The 18,345-nt window shown below is 45.0% G+C and overlaps 1 protein-coding gene across 1 annotated transcript; it reads left to right on the top strand.

The window, feature by feature from the left end:
* The first annotated feature begins 35 nt into the window (after nt 1-35).
* LOC142494768 (hemagglutinin/amebocyte aggregation factor-like) lies at nt 36-16,405 on the top strand. Its single transcript, XM_075599208.1, has 6 exons — nt 36-179; nt 10,498-10,549; nt 11,009-11,099; nt 12,445-12,630; nt 14,947-15,099; nt 16,227-16,405. The coding sequence occupies exons 1-6, from the start codon at nt 36-38 to the stop codon at nt 16,273-16,275; spliced, it is 675 nt and encodes a 224-aa protein (XP_075455323.1). The 3' UTR covers nt 16,276-16,405.
* Nucleotides 16,406-18,345: the final 1,940 nt, after the last annotated feature.

Below are 18,345 nucleotides of genomic sequence, written 5' to 3'. Positions count from 1 at the left end.
GCAGGCACTTGGGTTGGGCTATAAAAGACCTGGGCATGTGGGTCTGCTTGATAGAGACATTAAACAGGCTTCAGAACCTCCCCGTGATCCAGGCTTCCCACAGTACTGTTGTCATGAAGGTGATGCTGGTTTTGTTACTGGTCTCACTGCAGCACTACCTGAGAATGGTTCGGGAGATGGTAACTTCTCCTTCCGTGCACCCCAAAACTGGAACAACCTACCAGAGGCTCTCATATCCACCACCAGCTTAAGTTCTTTCAAATCTAAGGCTGTCTCACACTTTAATCTGGTCTGTAACTGTTTCATACGCTCATAATATATATTTTCTTTAACTGTGCACGCAATGTATTGTATATAATGTATACCTTGTTCATTTATGTAACTGTACTTGTAACCATGTATTATTTGTTTTACTCTGTGCCCAGGACATACTTGAAAACGAGAGGTAACTCTCAATGTATTACTTCCTGGTAAAATATTTTATAAATAAATAAATAAAAAACTTTGGTCTTGTTCTTTGATTGCTGTATCTTATGGTGTCTGTCACTTCTGCGCTTATTTCTGTCTCTTTATCGTTATACATTAGTAGGTATATTTTAAAATATAATCCAGAATATTTAATAAGACACAAACATGTAGGTGATAATGGTATATACAGTGAATTGCACAAATAAAAATGTGATTGAACCGAGGAAAATTGAAATTGTAATATCTCTTTATTTATAGACGTTGGTATATTGTGCATATAACTATCTGAGCTGTTTGGACTCAGGCTGTTAACCTCAAGATAGTCTAATATCTAATTAAATGTACAGATGAGAGCAGTGATGGTAATAATATACTATCACTATTTTAGTCAGTGTACATAGGATGTATATATATATATATTTACAATTATTTATGTTGTAAATCTATATTGGACTATATTCAAGTATAGCTTAATCAGTAATATTTAAGCATTTATAGTCCAGTGTGTGTGTATTATATGATATGTTTGACTCTATAGCTTTTAAATAGATATTTAGCACTTTATGCTTTCATTTGATCCCCTGGATATAGGGTTAATGTAGGGTTTTTATTTACAATAAAGTATCTGGAGGGCTTAGTTAGAGTATAGAAAATTATTCAGCAATTGCTAGAGATGTGTTTACATTAGATCACCAAGTAACTGTGTATCATTACTATTGCAACTGTTACTTCATATAGCTATAATGTTTGTACTTATGTAGTCTGGTTAGTATATTACTAGATGGTAGTCCTTTATTAGCTGAGTAAGGTTTTGAATTGTTAATTAAACGAACATACATTTGCCCTGTGCTGCTATTTTAGTATATAGTAGGCTGTTAGGTATTGCACAAGTATTTAAGCATTCGATACTTTGTTTATTATTCTCCATCGGGAGCAAAGCTGAGCGGAGGAGCTGGTAGAATATTAGTACCCCTCGGTATCACATGCTACTGACGTAATGACGTCAGGACGGTGACCGACACACGTTTCACATCATATGATGCTTTCTCACAGGTCCCAAACAATTGTGTCCATATTTAACCCTTTCACTGGCATAAGGGCCAGCCCTTCATTGCATGGCAAATGCATTAATGGTCCCTGTCGTGGGGAAAGGGGTACGAGCCCATTTAAAAAAAAAGGAATACGTGTAAAATGCAAACAAGGGAAAGCGAATTTAAAACATGGCTTTTGGGTGTGTGCTCAACTCTCAAAATTCTGGAATAAGGATGTTCCGTTTGTGAATAAAACTCTCATGGGTACATTTGAAAAATCTTATCTTGTGTTATTATTTGGGAATTTTTGAAAAACATAAAGATAACGTGAATAAGCAATCATTCCCTAAATTAGCGATAGTGACAGTGATCGTGGCAAAAATATCTTATATTCAGGAATTGGTTAACACCGAATGCGATTAACATAATAGAACTCAAATCAGAATGAATGTGGATTATGTTACATGATTGCAGAGATGCAATAAAAGATCCAGAGAAAGGAGTTACAAAGTTCTATAACACATGGGAGAATGATTTGAACTTCTTTCGACAATGCAAAAAGATTAGGTAATAAAGGTGTTTGAGGGATCAAGGTGGTTTCTATTAAATCACATGATAAAGTAGAAGGGGTGAATATACAAGTTAGGAAGAATAATATTTTCACATTATTTCTATGTATAGCTATAACCAGGGGTTTGTAGAAAAAAAGAGTGAGCACTGCTAGTTTGAAAATAGGCTGGAGGCAAAAATAAGTACAAAATCTATTTATTAGGGCATAATAGCCAAAAAGGATAAAAATACTGAGTCCTCTGACCCATTTCGCGACCTCAAGGCATTTTATAATAAGCAGGGTTTTGTTTTCCATAGCTATAAGAAGAGTCATGCTTTGTGTTTCATTGCGTTATGGGTTAAGTGAAATTATGTGTGTGTGTGTGTGTGTGTGTGTGTGTGTGTGTGTGTGTGTGCGCAGAATAAGTTTTTCCCCTTCGAACTTTCTTTAATGCTGAAACTGTAATTTCTTTCTTTAGCTGGGGCCCTTATCTTATCTTATCTATTAAACACCCCATGTAGAGTCAGAGAGAAGGAGATGTACAGGCTGTCGGCCTTGAGAAAGATGAGGTAGCTTAGCACATGAGTTTGTGTAACCAAGTAACTGCGAGAAAAACTAGATAAAGAAAAGTAAGACGTCCAATGAAGTAATAAGTGCTGACAATGTGATATTATGTATGCCCGTCCCTTCTTCTGGTATAAGATAACTTACTCAGAGGCTATATTTCAGTTAATTTATGTTAGATCAGACGCATCTCTTGATGTTTATGTGAATGTTACTCTTGCAAGCAGCCGCTGCAATAAAGTTTTTCAACAGATTATTTTTGCCTAAAAAGAATGTGTGGGACTGAGTTTTTCCACGACACAAGCAATAACATAAATAAGGGTGCTCAGCCAGTCATGAAGGGGTTAATATAGGAATTGATAGGATAATTATTCACAATGTTATATAATGGAAATTGTTACATTTACTGACAGCAAAATGAACACTGCTTTTCTGTTTCTGTTTGTGTATGATTTAAATTTGTATAATTTGATGTTTGGTAAAACAGTTGTTAGATATAGAGATAGACATATACCTAATGTTGTAGCTGCTTATATGGAAACGGTATATGATGTAAACAATTTGTTATAAAATATAAAGTAAAATAGTATCCATTTTTTTAAATCACCAATATTTCTCTGAGATACAGTATATGACAGGTACAGGATCTGACAGTGAAGTGAATATTAGGGAAGTATGTGATATAGAAAAATCAAGAATAAATTTCCTTTATAATAGAATAATATGTCATTTAATTTGGGATTTGACTGCACTGACACTTTATAACAACCACCTCTCTGCTTTACTTAGTCCACATAGATTTACTGATATGAGCTACATACTATACCACATAAAAGAAAGATGGTGCTAAAAGCTCTTCTGCTACTGTAGTCAATAATAAATTGCAAATTATGCTACAATAAAGAATTACAGGTATGTGTGTTTTGCCTTTCCTGAGGTGCTGAGACCAGGAGATTTCTAGGCTGTAAGTTTCAGAGTTGGTTTGCTGGAGAAAGTCTTTACAGAATGTGTCTATGTATCGGGGTTCCGGAGTTCTGGGATACCCCAAGAGTTGGATCCGGGAATCGAGTGAGATTCTTGGATACAGCCAAGCACATTGCTCCGGGCAAACTCTGACCCTGAAAATGTTCTTACGACTCACCGCCAGGATTCCTGATGCAGCAGCTTCCAGACAAGGTAAACGGGCATGACGGGGTTAATGTATACCTGCAATCATACACAGGGTCCCTAGTATACAGAGGGGTCCCTAGTAGAAAGAGAGGTGCCCAGATACATGCCCAGATACTCTGAAACCTGGTATAGGGGTTCAGGGGGTGCTCCAGCTATGTGATAAAGCTGAGAGTGGTTTTGTGTGTGTAAAAGTTTTAAAAGTTATTTTTCTAAAGTGTGCCAAGTATGAGGCTAGTGAGTGTAGGCAATATATACACTCACTCCATCCCTGACACCAGAATAGGGACTTTTACATCTTTACCACACAAAAGACAGGACCCAGTATATGTTATTAAAGAGTTATATATAATAGGTATGTAACGGGTATTCCCCCACCCAATCGCAGATTCTACTGTGTGAGTGCAGGAAACATATATTGTTACTCAGGTGTGGTGCATTACCTGTAGGCTCACAGGAGGACTGAGCTTCCGCCACTGGGAACCTGGGGCAATTATACTAGGGGTAACCACTTACTCAATAGATGCAGCGCCTCCACCTGCGATGGCTCCCACCAGAGAGGGAGTGGATCCTCGCAGGACAAACACAATGATCACATACACAATGGGGTATAATAACTAAGGACTTTACTAACATGTAATACGACACATCACATTCATAATATAACCTGTGTCCCTCTCAGGAGGAGACACTAACCGTGACGTCTCGCAGGACAATTCCCCAACACTAGGTGATCCCACCCAGTGTCCAAAGAACCCCACCCAATGTCCCGCACTCTTGCAGAGAATCAATGGGTGACTGCGCAGTCACTATTAAGCTAAGGGCCCGGTGGTGCACTTAGAACTGTAGATACCTGCCGAGCACTCCAGTGCTCGGATCAGCAACGCTTCACAAAGGGTCAGACGCGTGATGAATCCGTCTGATCCTATCCTGGCGATATTCTCTGTGACCCTAACGTGGGTCCGAACTCCTTCACTGGAACCGCAGCATCCGCTGAGTCCCTCACTAACGATACAGCAACGTGACACACCCTGCACTACAGGCCGTCCCTATAGCACAGCATCCTTAAGTGGCTTAAGGGTCACTCTCCTAGGGCCTTCGGGGTTGCCTATCCTATATAGATAGGTCTTGTACCCACCCTACTCATAATACGGGCCCTGGGCCATGGATCCCCGGACTGGTTACCGCTATGAACCCCCCCCAGTTGCCTCGTACTACGCGCAACGCCGCCCTGGGCTATGGCTCCCCGGATTGGTTACCGCTATGAAACCCCCCCAGTGGCCTCGCCACTCGCAACACGGACCCTGGGCTATGGCTCCCCGGACTGGTTACCGCTATGAAACCCCCCCAGCTGTCTCGTGCCACTAACTTACAACAGGACCCTGGGCTATGGCTCCCCGGATTGGTTACCGCTATGAAACCCCCCCAGCTGTCCCTATCTTCCCTTCTGTTCCCCAGTGCCAACTAAAGTAAGTGACAGGTTCCCTATCCTGAGGGCTATCCCTGGCAACACTCACACTACTGGGGGACTCAGGGCCATCTTGGGCCAAGGGGGTGCTGGCCTAGTACAGGGAGTCCCTCGCTCCTGTACCCTACCTCCTTCCCTTGACTGCTCCTTCCTCTGACTGACAACGTAGCTGCAAGCCCGCCAAATGTATCCACTTGCTCTCCTGGCAGTCCTGCAGCCCTATTGGCTCCTATGAGGCACCTGGTGCCTCCCTCGCTAAGCACTATGGGAATTGTAGTCCCTGGGCGCCTGTAATAACATTGGGGCCGCGTGCGTGCCTTTCCTATGCCTGCACTAGCTCCTAATGGCCGCCGCAATCTCTCCCTACCTCTCGCGCGACTCTCCTGGCTGGCTCCTACACTCGCGCGATCTTCTGCGCATGCGCGACTATCTCGGGCCGCCGGGGACTCTCTGCGCATGCGCGAACCGGCGCAACATGGCGGCGCCCTGTGCAAGAGCCGCCGGAGATCTCCTGCACTCCGGCGAGCTCCCTCCTCGGCCCCCACCCTCCTGAATGGCCGTCGGGTCTGCCGCTTGCCGCTGGCAGTACCCGACAGCGTCCGTGACCACGGAGGCGCCCGGGGGGGTCGCAGGGGGAAAAAGATGACCTGGCTACACTCTCCCCCTGGTGAAAAACCCAACGCCCTCGCTTGGGGAACGACATAACATGGTACAATTTTACACACTGAAAAATGGCATGGCATACCCCGTACACTTAACAGATCGACTGCAACATCCTCAAAACATGGCACATTTTCACACAATGCAAAATTACATGGCATATCACACCCACTATTACCCGAGGCCAGCTGAGTATCAGCTGCTTGCTGAGACCATTTGTGGGGTGCCCCTAACTGATCAGGTGGGGGTACCTCACTTTTGCGTCCGTGAGCCTCTCCCAGAAAATTCTCTTGAAGAGCACACTCTGGGGTGACAGTCACTGGTTCAGTGCTACTTCCTCCCCCTGGTGGAAGGAATAGCGCAGTGTCCTTCACACCAACCTTTACTTGATCATCCATGGCCTGGAAGCAGCAGGCCAGGCGGCCAGGACCTTTCCCTCGGTCCACTACGTGACGAATGGGCCGCTTCTTCTTGGGCGCAAAGGAGGCAACTTCTACCAGCTCCTTTGCCACATAGTCCTTGTCCCTACATACGTGCTCAGCTTCCACTGAGAAGCGAGAACTGGACACTGTCTCTTTACTCAAAGTCTCTGCTTCACCTGGCAGGGGGTAAAGAGTAGACACCTTACCCCTGCGGTGATTCTCGGTGGCCAACAGGTCCTCGGGGACGCTGTCAGTTCCCACCTCGGCTGTCTCGGGACCTGCCTCCTGTACTTCTGGGGCAGTCCACTTGCTGTCCTTAAACTCGGGAGCGTTGGATCCCAGTCCTGGGACCATTTGGGTTGGAGCGCACGGGCTCTCACTCAGATCAGGAACCGTAACTCTGGCCTGTTGCACGGCCACCTCCATCGGAGCCTGTGGGGAGCAAGGGGGTTCCTTACCACTCTGCTGGCTTGCGATGGATTTCTCTTCTTCTGGAACGATAGGCAGTGGGTACTGGTCCACTCGCACTGCAGGACAGCTATCTTCTAGGGGGGACACCTCCGCCAGGACGCGATGTCGAGTGGAGCCCTTCGCCCAGGTGTCCAGACTTAAGAAGCTATCGTGCTCCGCGGTCACCTGAAGGCTCACACCCAACACCCCTGGGGCAGTCAACTCACCCTGGTCGTCGTCAACAGGTACTGATCCCAAGCCTGGGACCGATGGTACCTCTGTAGGCCGGACTGGCCGTGGTAGGGCACACGGGTCCACAGCAGGCTCTGTATGCTGTGATTCCTCTGTTGGTTCGGCATGCTGGGGAACAATAGACTTCAATAACCGCACACCGCAACACTCACAGTAGGACCACCATGTCAATGTCTCTCTAGAACAGTTACAAGTGGGGCTAAAACACTGTATGCCCATTTCTCCTTCCACCTCGATGGTCCTGTAGTCGAGGGATAACCGAGACACTTTGGCTCCCTGAGCGTGGGCTTCTTGCAGGCAGGAGCATATGAAGAGAAGAGAATCTACTCCTGGCGCACGCCAGGCCACATACATATTGGGGTGTATGTCCTGACAGTCTATCTCGGTTTCCTGCTCAGAAAGAAAATATTCCATGTCTACGACAATGCCTTCCTCCTCCTCTTCCTCCTGGTGAATAGAAGGGTCTAATGGCTGTTCACTGTGCTCACTCCCCCTGGTGGAGTTTAAAGAAGGGGTGTGCTCTATCACTGGATGGCTCTGGCTCTGCACTGAGTCACTCACATTACAGGGGCGGGGCTCTGGTTTTCCCGCCAGTCCCGGAGGGTTTTCTGTAACCTTTTTCTGAGCAGCCTGGCAGTCAGAAGCACGTGTGTCATCTTGAGTTGGCGGGAGCCGCCATTTTAGGTGGGACTCACTGTTAGCCTCCCCTGCTGCAGGAGCCTCCATTTTAACTACAGTCCTGTCAACTACACTGCAGCTTTTTGCATAGATCATGAGACAGTCCCCTGCGGAAGACTCGGGGAGTGTTAATACATGGGGAACAGTCTCTAGGCATATGTCATGCGTGGTGCACAGGAGATAGGTAATCCCCCGGCCGTCAGCATCCAGCCTTAAGTCTTTCACCCGGGCAGTGGCCAATTCCGGGCAAGTTCTTACTTGGGCGCGCATAGTGGACAATTGCGTATCATGGGATACTCCAGCCACTACAAACACGCGCCTTGGGGATAATTGCCGCGCTAAGGCCCAGTCATCGACGTCTTGCGGTGACGGCACCGCCATGATGAAAAATATGAATGGACAATTTGAAAAAAATGAAAACAGGGCACCCCAGGTCTATCTCAGCAGCGCCTCCAAATGTAACGGGTATTCCCCCACCCAATCGCAGATTCTACTGTGTGAGTGCAGGAAACATATATTGTTACTCAGGTGTGGTGCATTACCTGTAGGCTCACAGGAGGACTGAGCTTCCGCCACTGGGAACCTGGGGCAATTATACTAGGGGTAACCACTTACTCAATAGATGCAGCGCCTCCACCTGCGATGGCTCCCACCAGAGAGGGAGTGGATCCTCGCAGGACAAACACAATGATCACATACACAATGGGGTATAATAACTAAGGACTTTACTAACATGTAATACGACACATCACATTCATAATATAACCTGTGTCCCTCTCAGGAGGAGACACTAACCGTGACGTCTCGCAGGACAATTCCCCAACACTAGGTGATCCCACCCAGTGTCCAAAGAACCCCACCCAATGTCCCGCACTCTTGCAGAGAATCAATGGGTGACTGCGCAGTCACTATTAAGCTAAGGGCCCGGTGGTGCACTTAGAACTGTAGATACCTGCCGAGCACTCCAGTGCTCGGATCAGCAACGCTTCACAAAGGGTCAGACGCGTGATGAATCCGTCTGATCCTATCCTGGCGATATTCTCTGTGACCCTAACGTGGGTCCGAACTCCTTCACTGGAACCGCAGCATCCGCTGAGTCCCTCACTAACGATACAGCAACGTGACACACCCTGCACTACAGGCCGTCCCTATAGCACAGCATCCTTAAGTGGCTTAAGGGTCACTCTCCTAGGGCCTTCGGGGTTGCCTATCCTATATAGATAGGTCTTGTACCCACCCTACTCATAATACGGGCCCTGGGCCATGGATCCCCGGACTGGTTACCGCTATGAACCCCCCCCAGTTGCCTCGTACTACGCGCAACGCCGCCCTGGGCTATGGCTCCCCGGATTGGTTACCGCTATGAAACCCCCCCAGTGGCCTCGCCACTCGCAACACGGACCCTGGGCTATGGCTCCCCGGACTGGTTACCGCTATGAAACCCCCCCAGCTGTCTCGTGCCACTAACTTACAACAGGACCCTGGGCTATGGCTCCCCGGATTGGTTACCGCTATGAAACCCCCCCAGCTGTCCCTATCTTCCCTTCTGTTCCCCAGTGCCAACTAAAGTAAGTGACAGGTTCCCTATCCTGAGGGCTATCCCTGGCAACACTCACACTACTGGGGGACTCAGGGCCATCTTGGGCCAAGGGGGTGCTGGCCTAGTACAGGGAGTCCCTCGCTCCTGTACCCTACCTCCTTCCCTTGACTGCTCCTTCCTCTGACTGACAACGTAGCTGCAAGCCCGCCAAATGTATCCACTTGCTCTCCTGGCAGTCCTGCAGCCCTATTGGCTCCTATGAGGCACCTGGTGCCTCCCTCGCTAAGCACTATGGGAATTGTAGTCCCTGGGCGCCTGTAATAACATTGGGGCCGCGTGCGTGCCTTTCCTATGCCTGCACTAGCTCCTAATGGCCGCCGCAATCTCTCCCTACCTCTCGCGCGACTCTCCTGGCTGGCTCCTACACTCGCGCGATCTTCTGCGCATGCGCGACTATCTCGGGCCGCCGGGGACTCTCTGCGCATGCGCGAACCGGCGCAACATGGCGGCGCCCTGTGCAAGAGCCGCCGGAGATCTCCTGCACTCCGGCGAGCTCCCTCCTCGGCCCCCACCCTCCTGAATGGCCGTCGGGTCTGCCGCTTGCCGCTGGCAGTACCCGACAGCGTCCGTGACCACGGAGGCGCCCGGGGGGGTCGCAGGGGGAAAAAGATGACCTGGCTACAGGTATATATGCTGATAACCTGTAAATGAACTGTGGGATTTCCAAGTCATGGATTCCAAGAGACTAGATGGCTACCAAGCTTGGTGCCTATGGGTATATGCGGAGTCCGGACTTGAAAGCCTCAGGAATGCCAAGTTGTTAGAACAGGAGGGGTACTGCAGTTCTGCTTGAGTACCCGCATCCTGGGCTAACACAGGGCTATCCGGCCACCATTTGCCAGAGCCCAGACTCTGTGGAGTCTGGACAGCGGGTGGGCTCAGTATGCAAAGAGGCAGAGGTCCCGGGTTGGCGCATGCCCCTTTGCAGAATGAGAAAAGTTACCTTCTCGGCTTTACAATACTGGCAAATCGGTGATTGGCTGGCAGGGAAATTTCCACGCTCTGATAGGCTGTAGAGTTTTGTGAATGGGACCCAAAAACCCATAAGAAATCTTGCAGCCAATCAGGTGAGCAGATTCCAAGCGCCAAACCATCAGCAGCAAATTCAAAGATGCTCTGTGCTGAATAGACGCGAGACAGCTTCAAAGATTTTGACTCATGAATTCTTCTAATTCCCACTTCTGAAGAATGTAGCAGTCACGTCTGGCTTTGCATGCCAAAATCAGTTCAAGGACTTTCGTGAGTACCTACCGGTCATTGGAAAGGGCTCCTACAGAGGTCATTTTTTAATAACATTTACTGCTATTACCCTCTGCGACACGTAATGCATATATATATATATACATATATATATATATATATATATATACCCCTCAATCAGTAACACCTGCTCTGCCTCACCTGCAGTAATACGCCTTCACTCACTATTGTTACTCTCTCTGCCACACATATTGCTCTTTCATTTATTAGTGTTCTCTCTGGTGCAGACTTGAATACCTCCATTACTATCACCCATCTCTTTGTATTTTAGTATACTGTATTTTAATGACATGTCTTCCCTTCCAGTTATTATTCCATCACTGTTCCTAATAATCTCATAATCAGCATAGGAAGTTTCTTGGTAATCTCTTAAAAAAAAAAATAATAATAATAATAAAATGAGATTTTATAACATCTATTCTTTGTATTTTTTTGTAGGAAGCACAAAAGATACAACACGAGTCAACAACTACAACCAGCCTCTTAATTTTGTGTGTCCAGATCAGCTAAGCATCGGCTTAATCATAAGGTAACAGTGTTCCCATGCGATAGTGGGATTCAGTGTTCATGAATGTCGGAATAACTGTATTGGTTCTGGGGAATACTAGATCATTTTGCAGGAAGAGACACATTTTGATGGACCAGCATGAGAGCTTGTCATAGATATAGCTCATTCATCAGCTCTCACGTCCTCAGATAGACAGCTCCCTCTGACAGCAAAGGGTTTGTTTTGTGTTGCATTGGTAAATAAAGGCAGAGATCTGGCTGGATCCAGTAGTAGGAATTTTTGTTACTCATGGGAAGGAATAACAATGAGAGCCACTAGACAACTGGGAATTCCATGTAGCAGCAGGGCAGCCGACAGCGGCAAAGAGCTGGGACTACTATCCACCACTAACCCCCTTAAGACACACTTGTTTAAAGAAGCATACGAGTAGCACCATGGCTAATACTATACACAATACACAAAGCTTGGCCCCCTGCAGACGCACTTTCCAGAATGCCCTCCTACTGTCTCTGTACGTTCTCCCCACCAATTAGATTGAAAGCTCTTCAGAGCAGGGACTCCTCTTCCACAATGTTACTTTTATGTCTGATGCACTTATTCCCATGATGTGTTAGTTGTAGTTATTTGTTATTTATATGATTATCACGTGTATTACTGCTGTGAAGCGCTATGTACATTAATGGCGCTATATAAATAAAGACATACATACATACTATCCTTGGCCCGGGGAGTCAGGGGGCCCGAGTACCCTAGCATGTGCTAGATCTGCAGAGGTGTCTCTCAGAGGGGACCTGATGGCGGCTGGTGGATCTGACAGGCACCTCTGCGAGCCTTTCTGGAAGGCATCCAGCTGGGCCCCTCCATCCTCCAAGGCTGCAGGTAAGCACACTGTCTCACCCTCCACCTCTGTCATCGCCCTACCTACTCCCTGGCCCATAACCTCATTCCCGTCCCCCTACCTCCAAGGTACACAACTACCCCCTCCTCCCACCATGGCACATAACTACCACCTCCTCCCCCCAAGGCACATAACTAGCACCCCTCCCCCCAAGGCACATAACTAACACCCCTCCCCCCAAGGCACATAACTAACACCCCTCCCCCCAAGGCACATAACTACCCCCCCACCCCTACAGGACAATGAGAATGTACAATCAGAATAATATTCTCCTTTTGAATGTAAAATAAATTTGTAATTATAAATGCAGAATTTTTATTCATTCTAATGCACAATATACATTTTTGAACGTTAATTGTGTGAGAGGGGAGGGGCGCCAGGCTAAATGTTCGCCTAGGGCGCATAATACTCTTGTACCGAACCTGGATACTAGACACTTGTCATGACATCATCTTTATGTTCCTCCAGTGAGCATCAGGATGGCTACAAGGACCGAGTCTGGGATCTCGGCTGCAAGAAAACCTTCAGCGTAATTTCATTCGGCTACTGGACCCACTACGTCAATAAATTTAATGAAGCGTTTGACTTCACATGTCCGTTTGGCATGGTCATAACTGGCATGGACAGTTTCCACAATAACAAAAACGACAGGAGGTAAAGGCACGTGCTGGGGAACCCTTCATTTTAATGTAATTGGCTTCCTTCAAAAAATGAAATCCCCCGTAAAATCATTTATTTATTTGTTTGCAGTGATATTGAATATGTTTCTAATTTTGTTCTTCTCCATATTATTCTAATCTGAGCTGTTACTTATTGATCTTCTATCTCTTTGGCGAATGATGGCTGCATAATTAAAGGAAAAAACACAAGAAACAATTTATTGGCAATGTACCTTTTATATACAAGGGCATACAGTGTTGTGGAGAAAGGTAGTCTTTCTTCCTTCCAAATATGCTCCATCCCATTTTCATTCTTCTATTGATTTTATTCAAAAAGTGTCCATTGCTGGCCAAGGCAAACATAGCTATCAACTTTGTCAAGTTGTATTCCAATATATATGTGTAACCCTCCTGGCCCGGCATCCTAATGAGTTTAAGTGCCTCATTCATTGGCTTACTCACTGTCTATTACCTTGTCAGGGTGCTGGATTCATGCAGGTCGGGCGTTGGTAATGTAATGATGGGCGCCAAGAACTTTATTCATACTAACAGTAGCTTTATTTATCATCGACGATAAAGGCTCAATCACAACATATATGTTACATCTGGTATAGTCACGTTAGTATTTATTATTGGTGCTTTCTGTATTCTCTTCCCTAGCTGCACCCAATCTCAGCCCGCTAGAGAGATGTTAAGGATTGACTCCTTATGGGTTACCTAATTGATCCCTCTGCTCTGGTATTGAATGTCATCTCATGTCCATCTGGGTGAGAGTCAGATATGGACCCTCCGATTGGGCTGATCCAGCTATACCTCGGGGCTGCTGCTTGGGGAACATATTCTAGGCATAGTCTTCCTCTATCTGAATCACAGGAGCCATTACTGGGGATGCTATCTTGGTCGGGCACTGTCGCTAACTATAAAACAATAAAGGGGATCCTTACCCTATATTTTAAGCTATAGAATTTATATTCTGAACATATAAGCACTATTCACAGTGAGATCCCTCCTTTGTGACTACTAATCACTACCTGTGATTCAGATAGAGGAAGACTATGCCTATAATATGTTCCCCAAGCAGCAGCCCTGAGGTATACTAGATCGGCCCAAGCGGACCATCCATAGCTGACTCTCACCCAGACGGACATGAGATGGCATTCAATACCCGAGCAGAGGGATCAATTAGGTAACCCATAAGGAGTCAGTCCTTAACATCTCCCTAGCGGTCTGAGATTGGGCCCAGCTCGGGAAGAGAATACAGAAAGCACAAACAATAAACATGGCTGTATATATATATATATAAAGAAGAAAAAGCACCCGCTCCTTGTGTAAAACCAGTGAGATAATTTAAATTAACTGGACAAGATACAAATTTGCCCTCACAAACGTCCATTTAATTTAAGCATTTAAGACTTGTATTACCATAGCTATCCTATAGTAATTTGTAATGTGATTAGTACTGGCCAGGTATATATTCTCAGTCTTCACAATTGATCTTACATAGTATCACTAGCTGCATTTATTCCCTTATTGTTTGAGTACAATTATGTGAGTGACTCAATTTAGAGTCATAAGTCCCATCTTTCTTACTTTGTTTGACTGAGGTGCGGTCCGTTATCACTATAATCACTATAATATCTGTTACCGCTATTCAATTTGTTATATATATATATATATATATATATATATATATATAACAAATTTATTTGTTTATTAAATATATATATATATATATTTATATATATATATATATATATATATATATATATATATATATAGTTATACGTTACCGATCCAAGGATTGGTAAACAAGAGACAGCACTCAATGTTGAAAATCAAAGTGTATTAGTGAAAGCAAAAATACATATAATGTATTTTTGCTTTCACTAATACACTTTGATTTTCAACATTGAGTGCTGTCTCTTGTTTACCAATCCTTGGATCGGTAACGTATAACTACATTCTCTATATGGGACGTGCACCTGTGGCTTACCAGCACCTATTGGAGTGCCAACTGCCTTATCTGACTATATATATATATATATATATATATATATATATATATATATATATATATATATATCATTGACAACGCTTTTGTATGAAATGTTTATCTCAAAATTTTATACAACAGTACCTTTAACCAAGGCTTCCTATTTGATTTTTGCCTTGCCATCAGACACTGCAGAATATTGGTTTCATACTGGACAATATGTCAGCTAAACTTCAGAAGCCTCCCCCATGATAGGGACAGTTGGGACTGTGTGGTTGGGTTACTGGTAGCTCTTCGAATGACTGCCTTCTTCTCCAGGTGGAAGTATTACTGCTGCAAGGGGCATATGAAGGTCGACCATGACTGCCAGTGGAGCGAATACGTCAATGGTTTTAATGCTAACCTGAGATGGGAAGCGCCCACTGATTACTACCTTGTAGGAACAGCCAGTTACTATAATACCTTCAATGGGTAAGTATGTGTCTCCTGCAAGGGGAATCCCTTTTTAACATGAATATGTTTTTCTCTTTCAGTTTTCTTTCCCAAACAGCCATTACTTTTGTTTTTGTCTTCTTGATTTACATAGTATCAGCACCGGCCCACACTGCTCATCACAATCTGACACTAATATGTTGGTGGGGAAATGAGTTTAAGACACTTTTTCTAGGGATCAAACAGACACTCCTTACAGTAATTATGGAATGATTAGGAAATACTCATTGGGAATGGATCGATGCTTGTTCCTACATCTATTTTTTATTCAAAGCTGAATTGTTTGTTGTTGATCAAGTATTAATTATTTGTATTTACTTAAAGCACCAGTCTGTGCTGCCTATTTCTTTTAGGGTGTATTGTTTTTTTATATTACCTGAACTAGAGCCGATTTATTGCTCGGGCGCCATGGTCAGCCTGGCACTTGCGGGGATTTCCCCAAGATCGGGTACAATTAAATATATATATAAATACACACACTAAAACCTGGGGACTGCTGCTTTAACCTTTTTAGTGCCAGGGTCTTGCGGCACGATTGACACCCACCGACTTCCGGCACTTTCGGGTCATGTGATTGCACCGGGAGCTATCACATGCTGCAACTTGCCCCGGATGCTGGAAATATAATTGGCCGCGCTCCACTTGTATTTTGATCGGTTTAGCTGGTCCGCCCCTCTAGAAAACGAGCAAGTACTGATAACGTACCTGGCAAGTTATAGGGGCTTTTGGCATGCCAGGACCCATGCCATACTAGGTATGTTGTAAGAACACTGTAAGGGTTCCATACAAAACCTCCACAAAACACTGCCTACAGGTGTTACCGCGGCTCATGGCAATATGCCGTGGCTGGGGAGGGGTGGAGATGCAGCCACGTCCGGCACAAAGCCGGTAATATTTTACGGAAAGCAGAACCGCAGCAAATGGGGATTGTGAGAATTTGAATCAGGTTACATTTGAATGTAAAGATACAAATAGAAAGAAATTGAAGTTAGCTGCAGCTTTATAGTTCTTCCAGGTTTCTGCACTATTGTACTGACTGCTCATTTTAACTTGAAGATATCCCAGTCTGCGGCAGCCACTGTAAATACATTTTCTTTGTCCCGCAGAGACAGACGTTGGAAATACCGATACTGTGCCAAGACTAAAACAAGATGAATCGACCACCGGAGCTACACGCAGTTTGCCGATACATAATCTGACCGGTGATTGTGCATATGATATTTGTGCTTTGGTCGCTATTGTGCCACTAATTGCAAAATAAACATTCGGATCCTCCTATAATAAATGATGGAATCAGAGTGTTGTTGTTTATTGTGACTAAGGGCCTCATGCAGTAAGCGCCGATAAGGCTTTTTTCGCCATTTTTCGGTAAAAAATGCCTTCCCGATTCAGTAAGCGCTGAAAAGAGGCAAAAATCGGCAATTTTGGTTCCTGATAAAAACTTATCGGCAGCCGGGTGCCGATAAGCCACTTTTCGGCACTTTATGAAATCGGCTGAATTCTAGTAGCCCCGATCAGCTTTTCGCTGCTGATCGGCACACTAGAATTGAGAATTTAACGCCAATTCGACCCGCCAGCTAAAGTTGGCAAGTTGGTGGAGGAGAAGCATCGACAAGGTCGACACTTAGAAAAAATCAGGCCTTTTTCCTGGCTGGGATTGATGCCGGGGGTCCCCGGAGCTGATACCCATTAATACCAGCACCGGAGCCCCCCGGGATGCATCCGAGGCAGGACAAATGCATTTAAAGGCCACTTCATTACCTTAGCGGCTAACCGCTAAGGCAATGAAGGGGTTAACCAGCCGTGTCAGGTTTATTGTGGGTAGCGGGGGTGGGTGAAGGGGGTATTTGGCCCTTGTTGCTTGTTTAGGGCTTGCGGTGGGGTTGCGGGTTCACTTTACTCCTTCACGATCGTAGCGGTTAATACCGCCTCGGTCATGAAGGGGTTAAGCCCTCCCGCTACCCACCGGCAAGCCCTAAACAAACCACCATTGGGGCTAATACCCACTTCGACCACCCCCGCTACCCACAATAAAAAAAAATACACACACAACAGCCCCATACTAAATAAATAAATAAATATATATATATGATATATATATAACCCCAACAACCCCTATACCCCCCTAACATACACATATATGCACATCAATGATACTATAGGCTGGCAGGGGCCCTCGGGTGTTAACCGCAGGCCTGCAGTACCAATTATGTGCCCCCCCAAATGAATGTCAAAACACATACATACTTATAAAGAAATACCCCCCCCCTAACACATACAGTATAGTAATGGGCACAATTACTATTATCCACAAATGAATAATAGTGAATGTGCCCATTTTAAATACATAAAGAACAATAAATACATTAAATACATATTGCACTCACACTTCTCTGGCTGCCACGATGAAGGCCATTCTCATCTTCAACACCGTCCATACCCCCTCCGATGCTGCAAAACATAAACTCTAGCATAATAAAATAACTAAAGTTCTACTCACCTCATCAATAAGAAGCCCCCTCGCCAGCATAATCCGTGTCCTCTGTTGCCAACAAAATACATTGCCAATACAGTGCAATTATATTCAGATATCAATTAACCCCTTAATCACCTTATCAGATAATAACCGCAAAGGTAATTAAGGGGTTAAGCCACCCTGGCACGATACCCACCCTTCACCCATTCATTTGTACAGTGGCTTCATCATGCAACTATATATATACACACATATACATATATGAGAGAGAGAGATACACACATGATGAATCAATATACTGTCCAAATAAATGTTGAAGGGTATCAAAAACATGCTCTTCTACAAATACCACTTCTCCATACAGACACAGTACAATAAAATCATATTTCCTAAAAAAATCCAATCTCATCTTCCAATCAAAAGCCTCAAATGCCAATCAAAACATTGCATTTACATTGTATACATGATGCATACAATCTATGCACCATGTACACTCTGCAAATCAATGTTAACAATAAAACATTAGCCACATTAGTATCTGGACTTAACATAGAAGAGGCATAATGAACCTTCTTTCTGCCTCTTCTATGTTAAGTCCAGATACTAATGTGGCTGTGCCTTTAATGTGAGGTCATCCACTGAGCAGGGAACACAGCTCATGTGCCGGCTGAAGCTCTGTGCATATGAAAGTTTTTCAGTGCACAGAATATATCAGTCTGCCTGCACATGCGCAATCTATGTCTAGTGTG

Source organism: Ascaphus truei, chromosome 5 (assembly GCF_040206685.1).
Source record: "Ascaphus truei isolate aAscTru1 chromosome 5, aAscTru1.hap1, whole genome shotgun sequence".
In the NCBI taxonomy this organism is placed as follows: Eukaryota; Metazoa; Chordata; class Amphibia; order Anura; family Ascaphidae; genus Ascaphus; species Ascaphus truei.
Note: the sequence above shows the minus strand (reverse complement) of the source record. Positions and strands in the feature narration are given on the sequence as shown.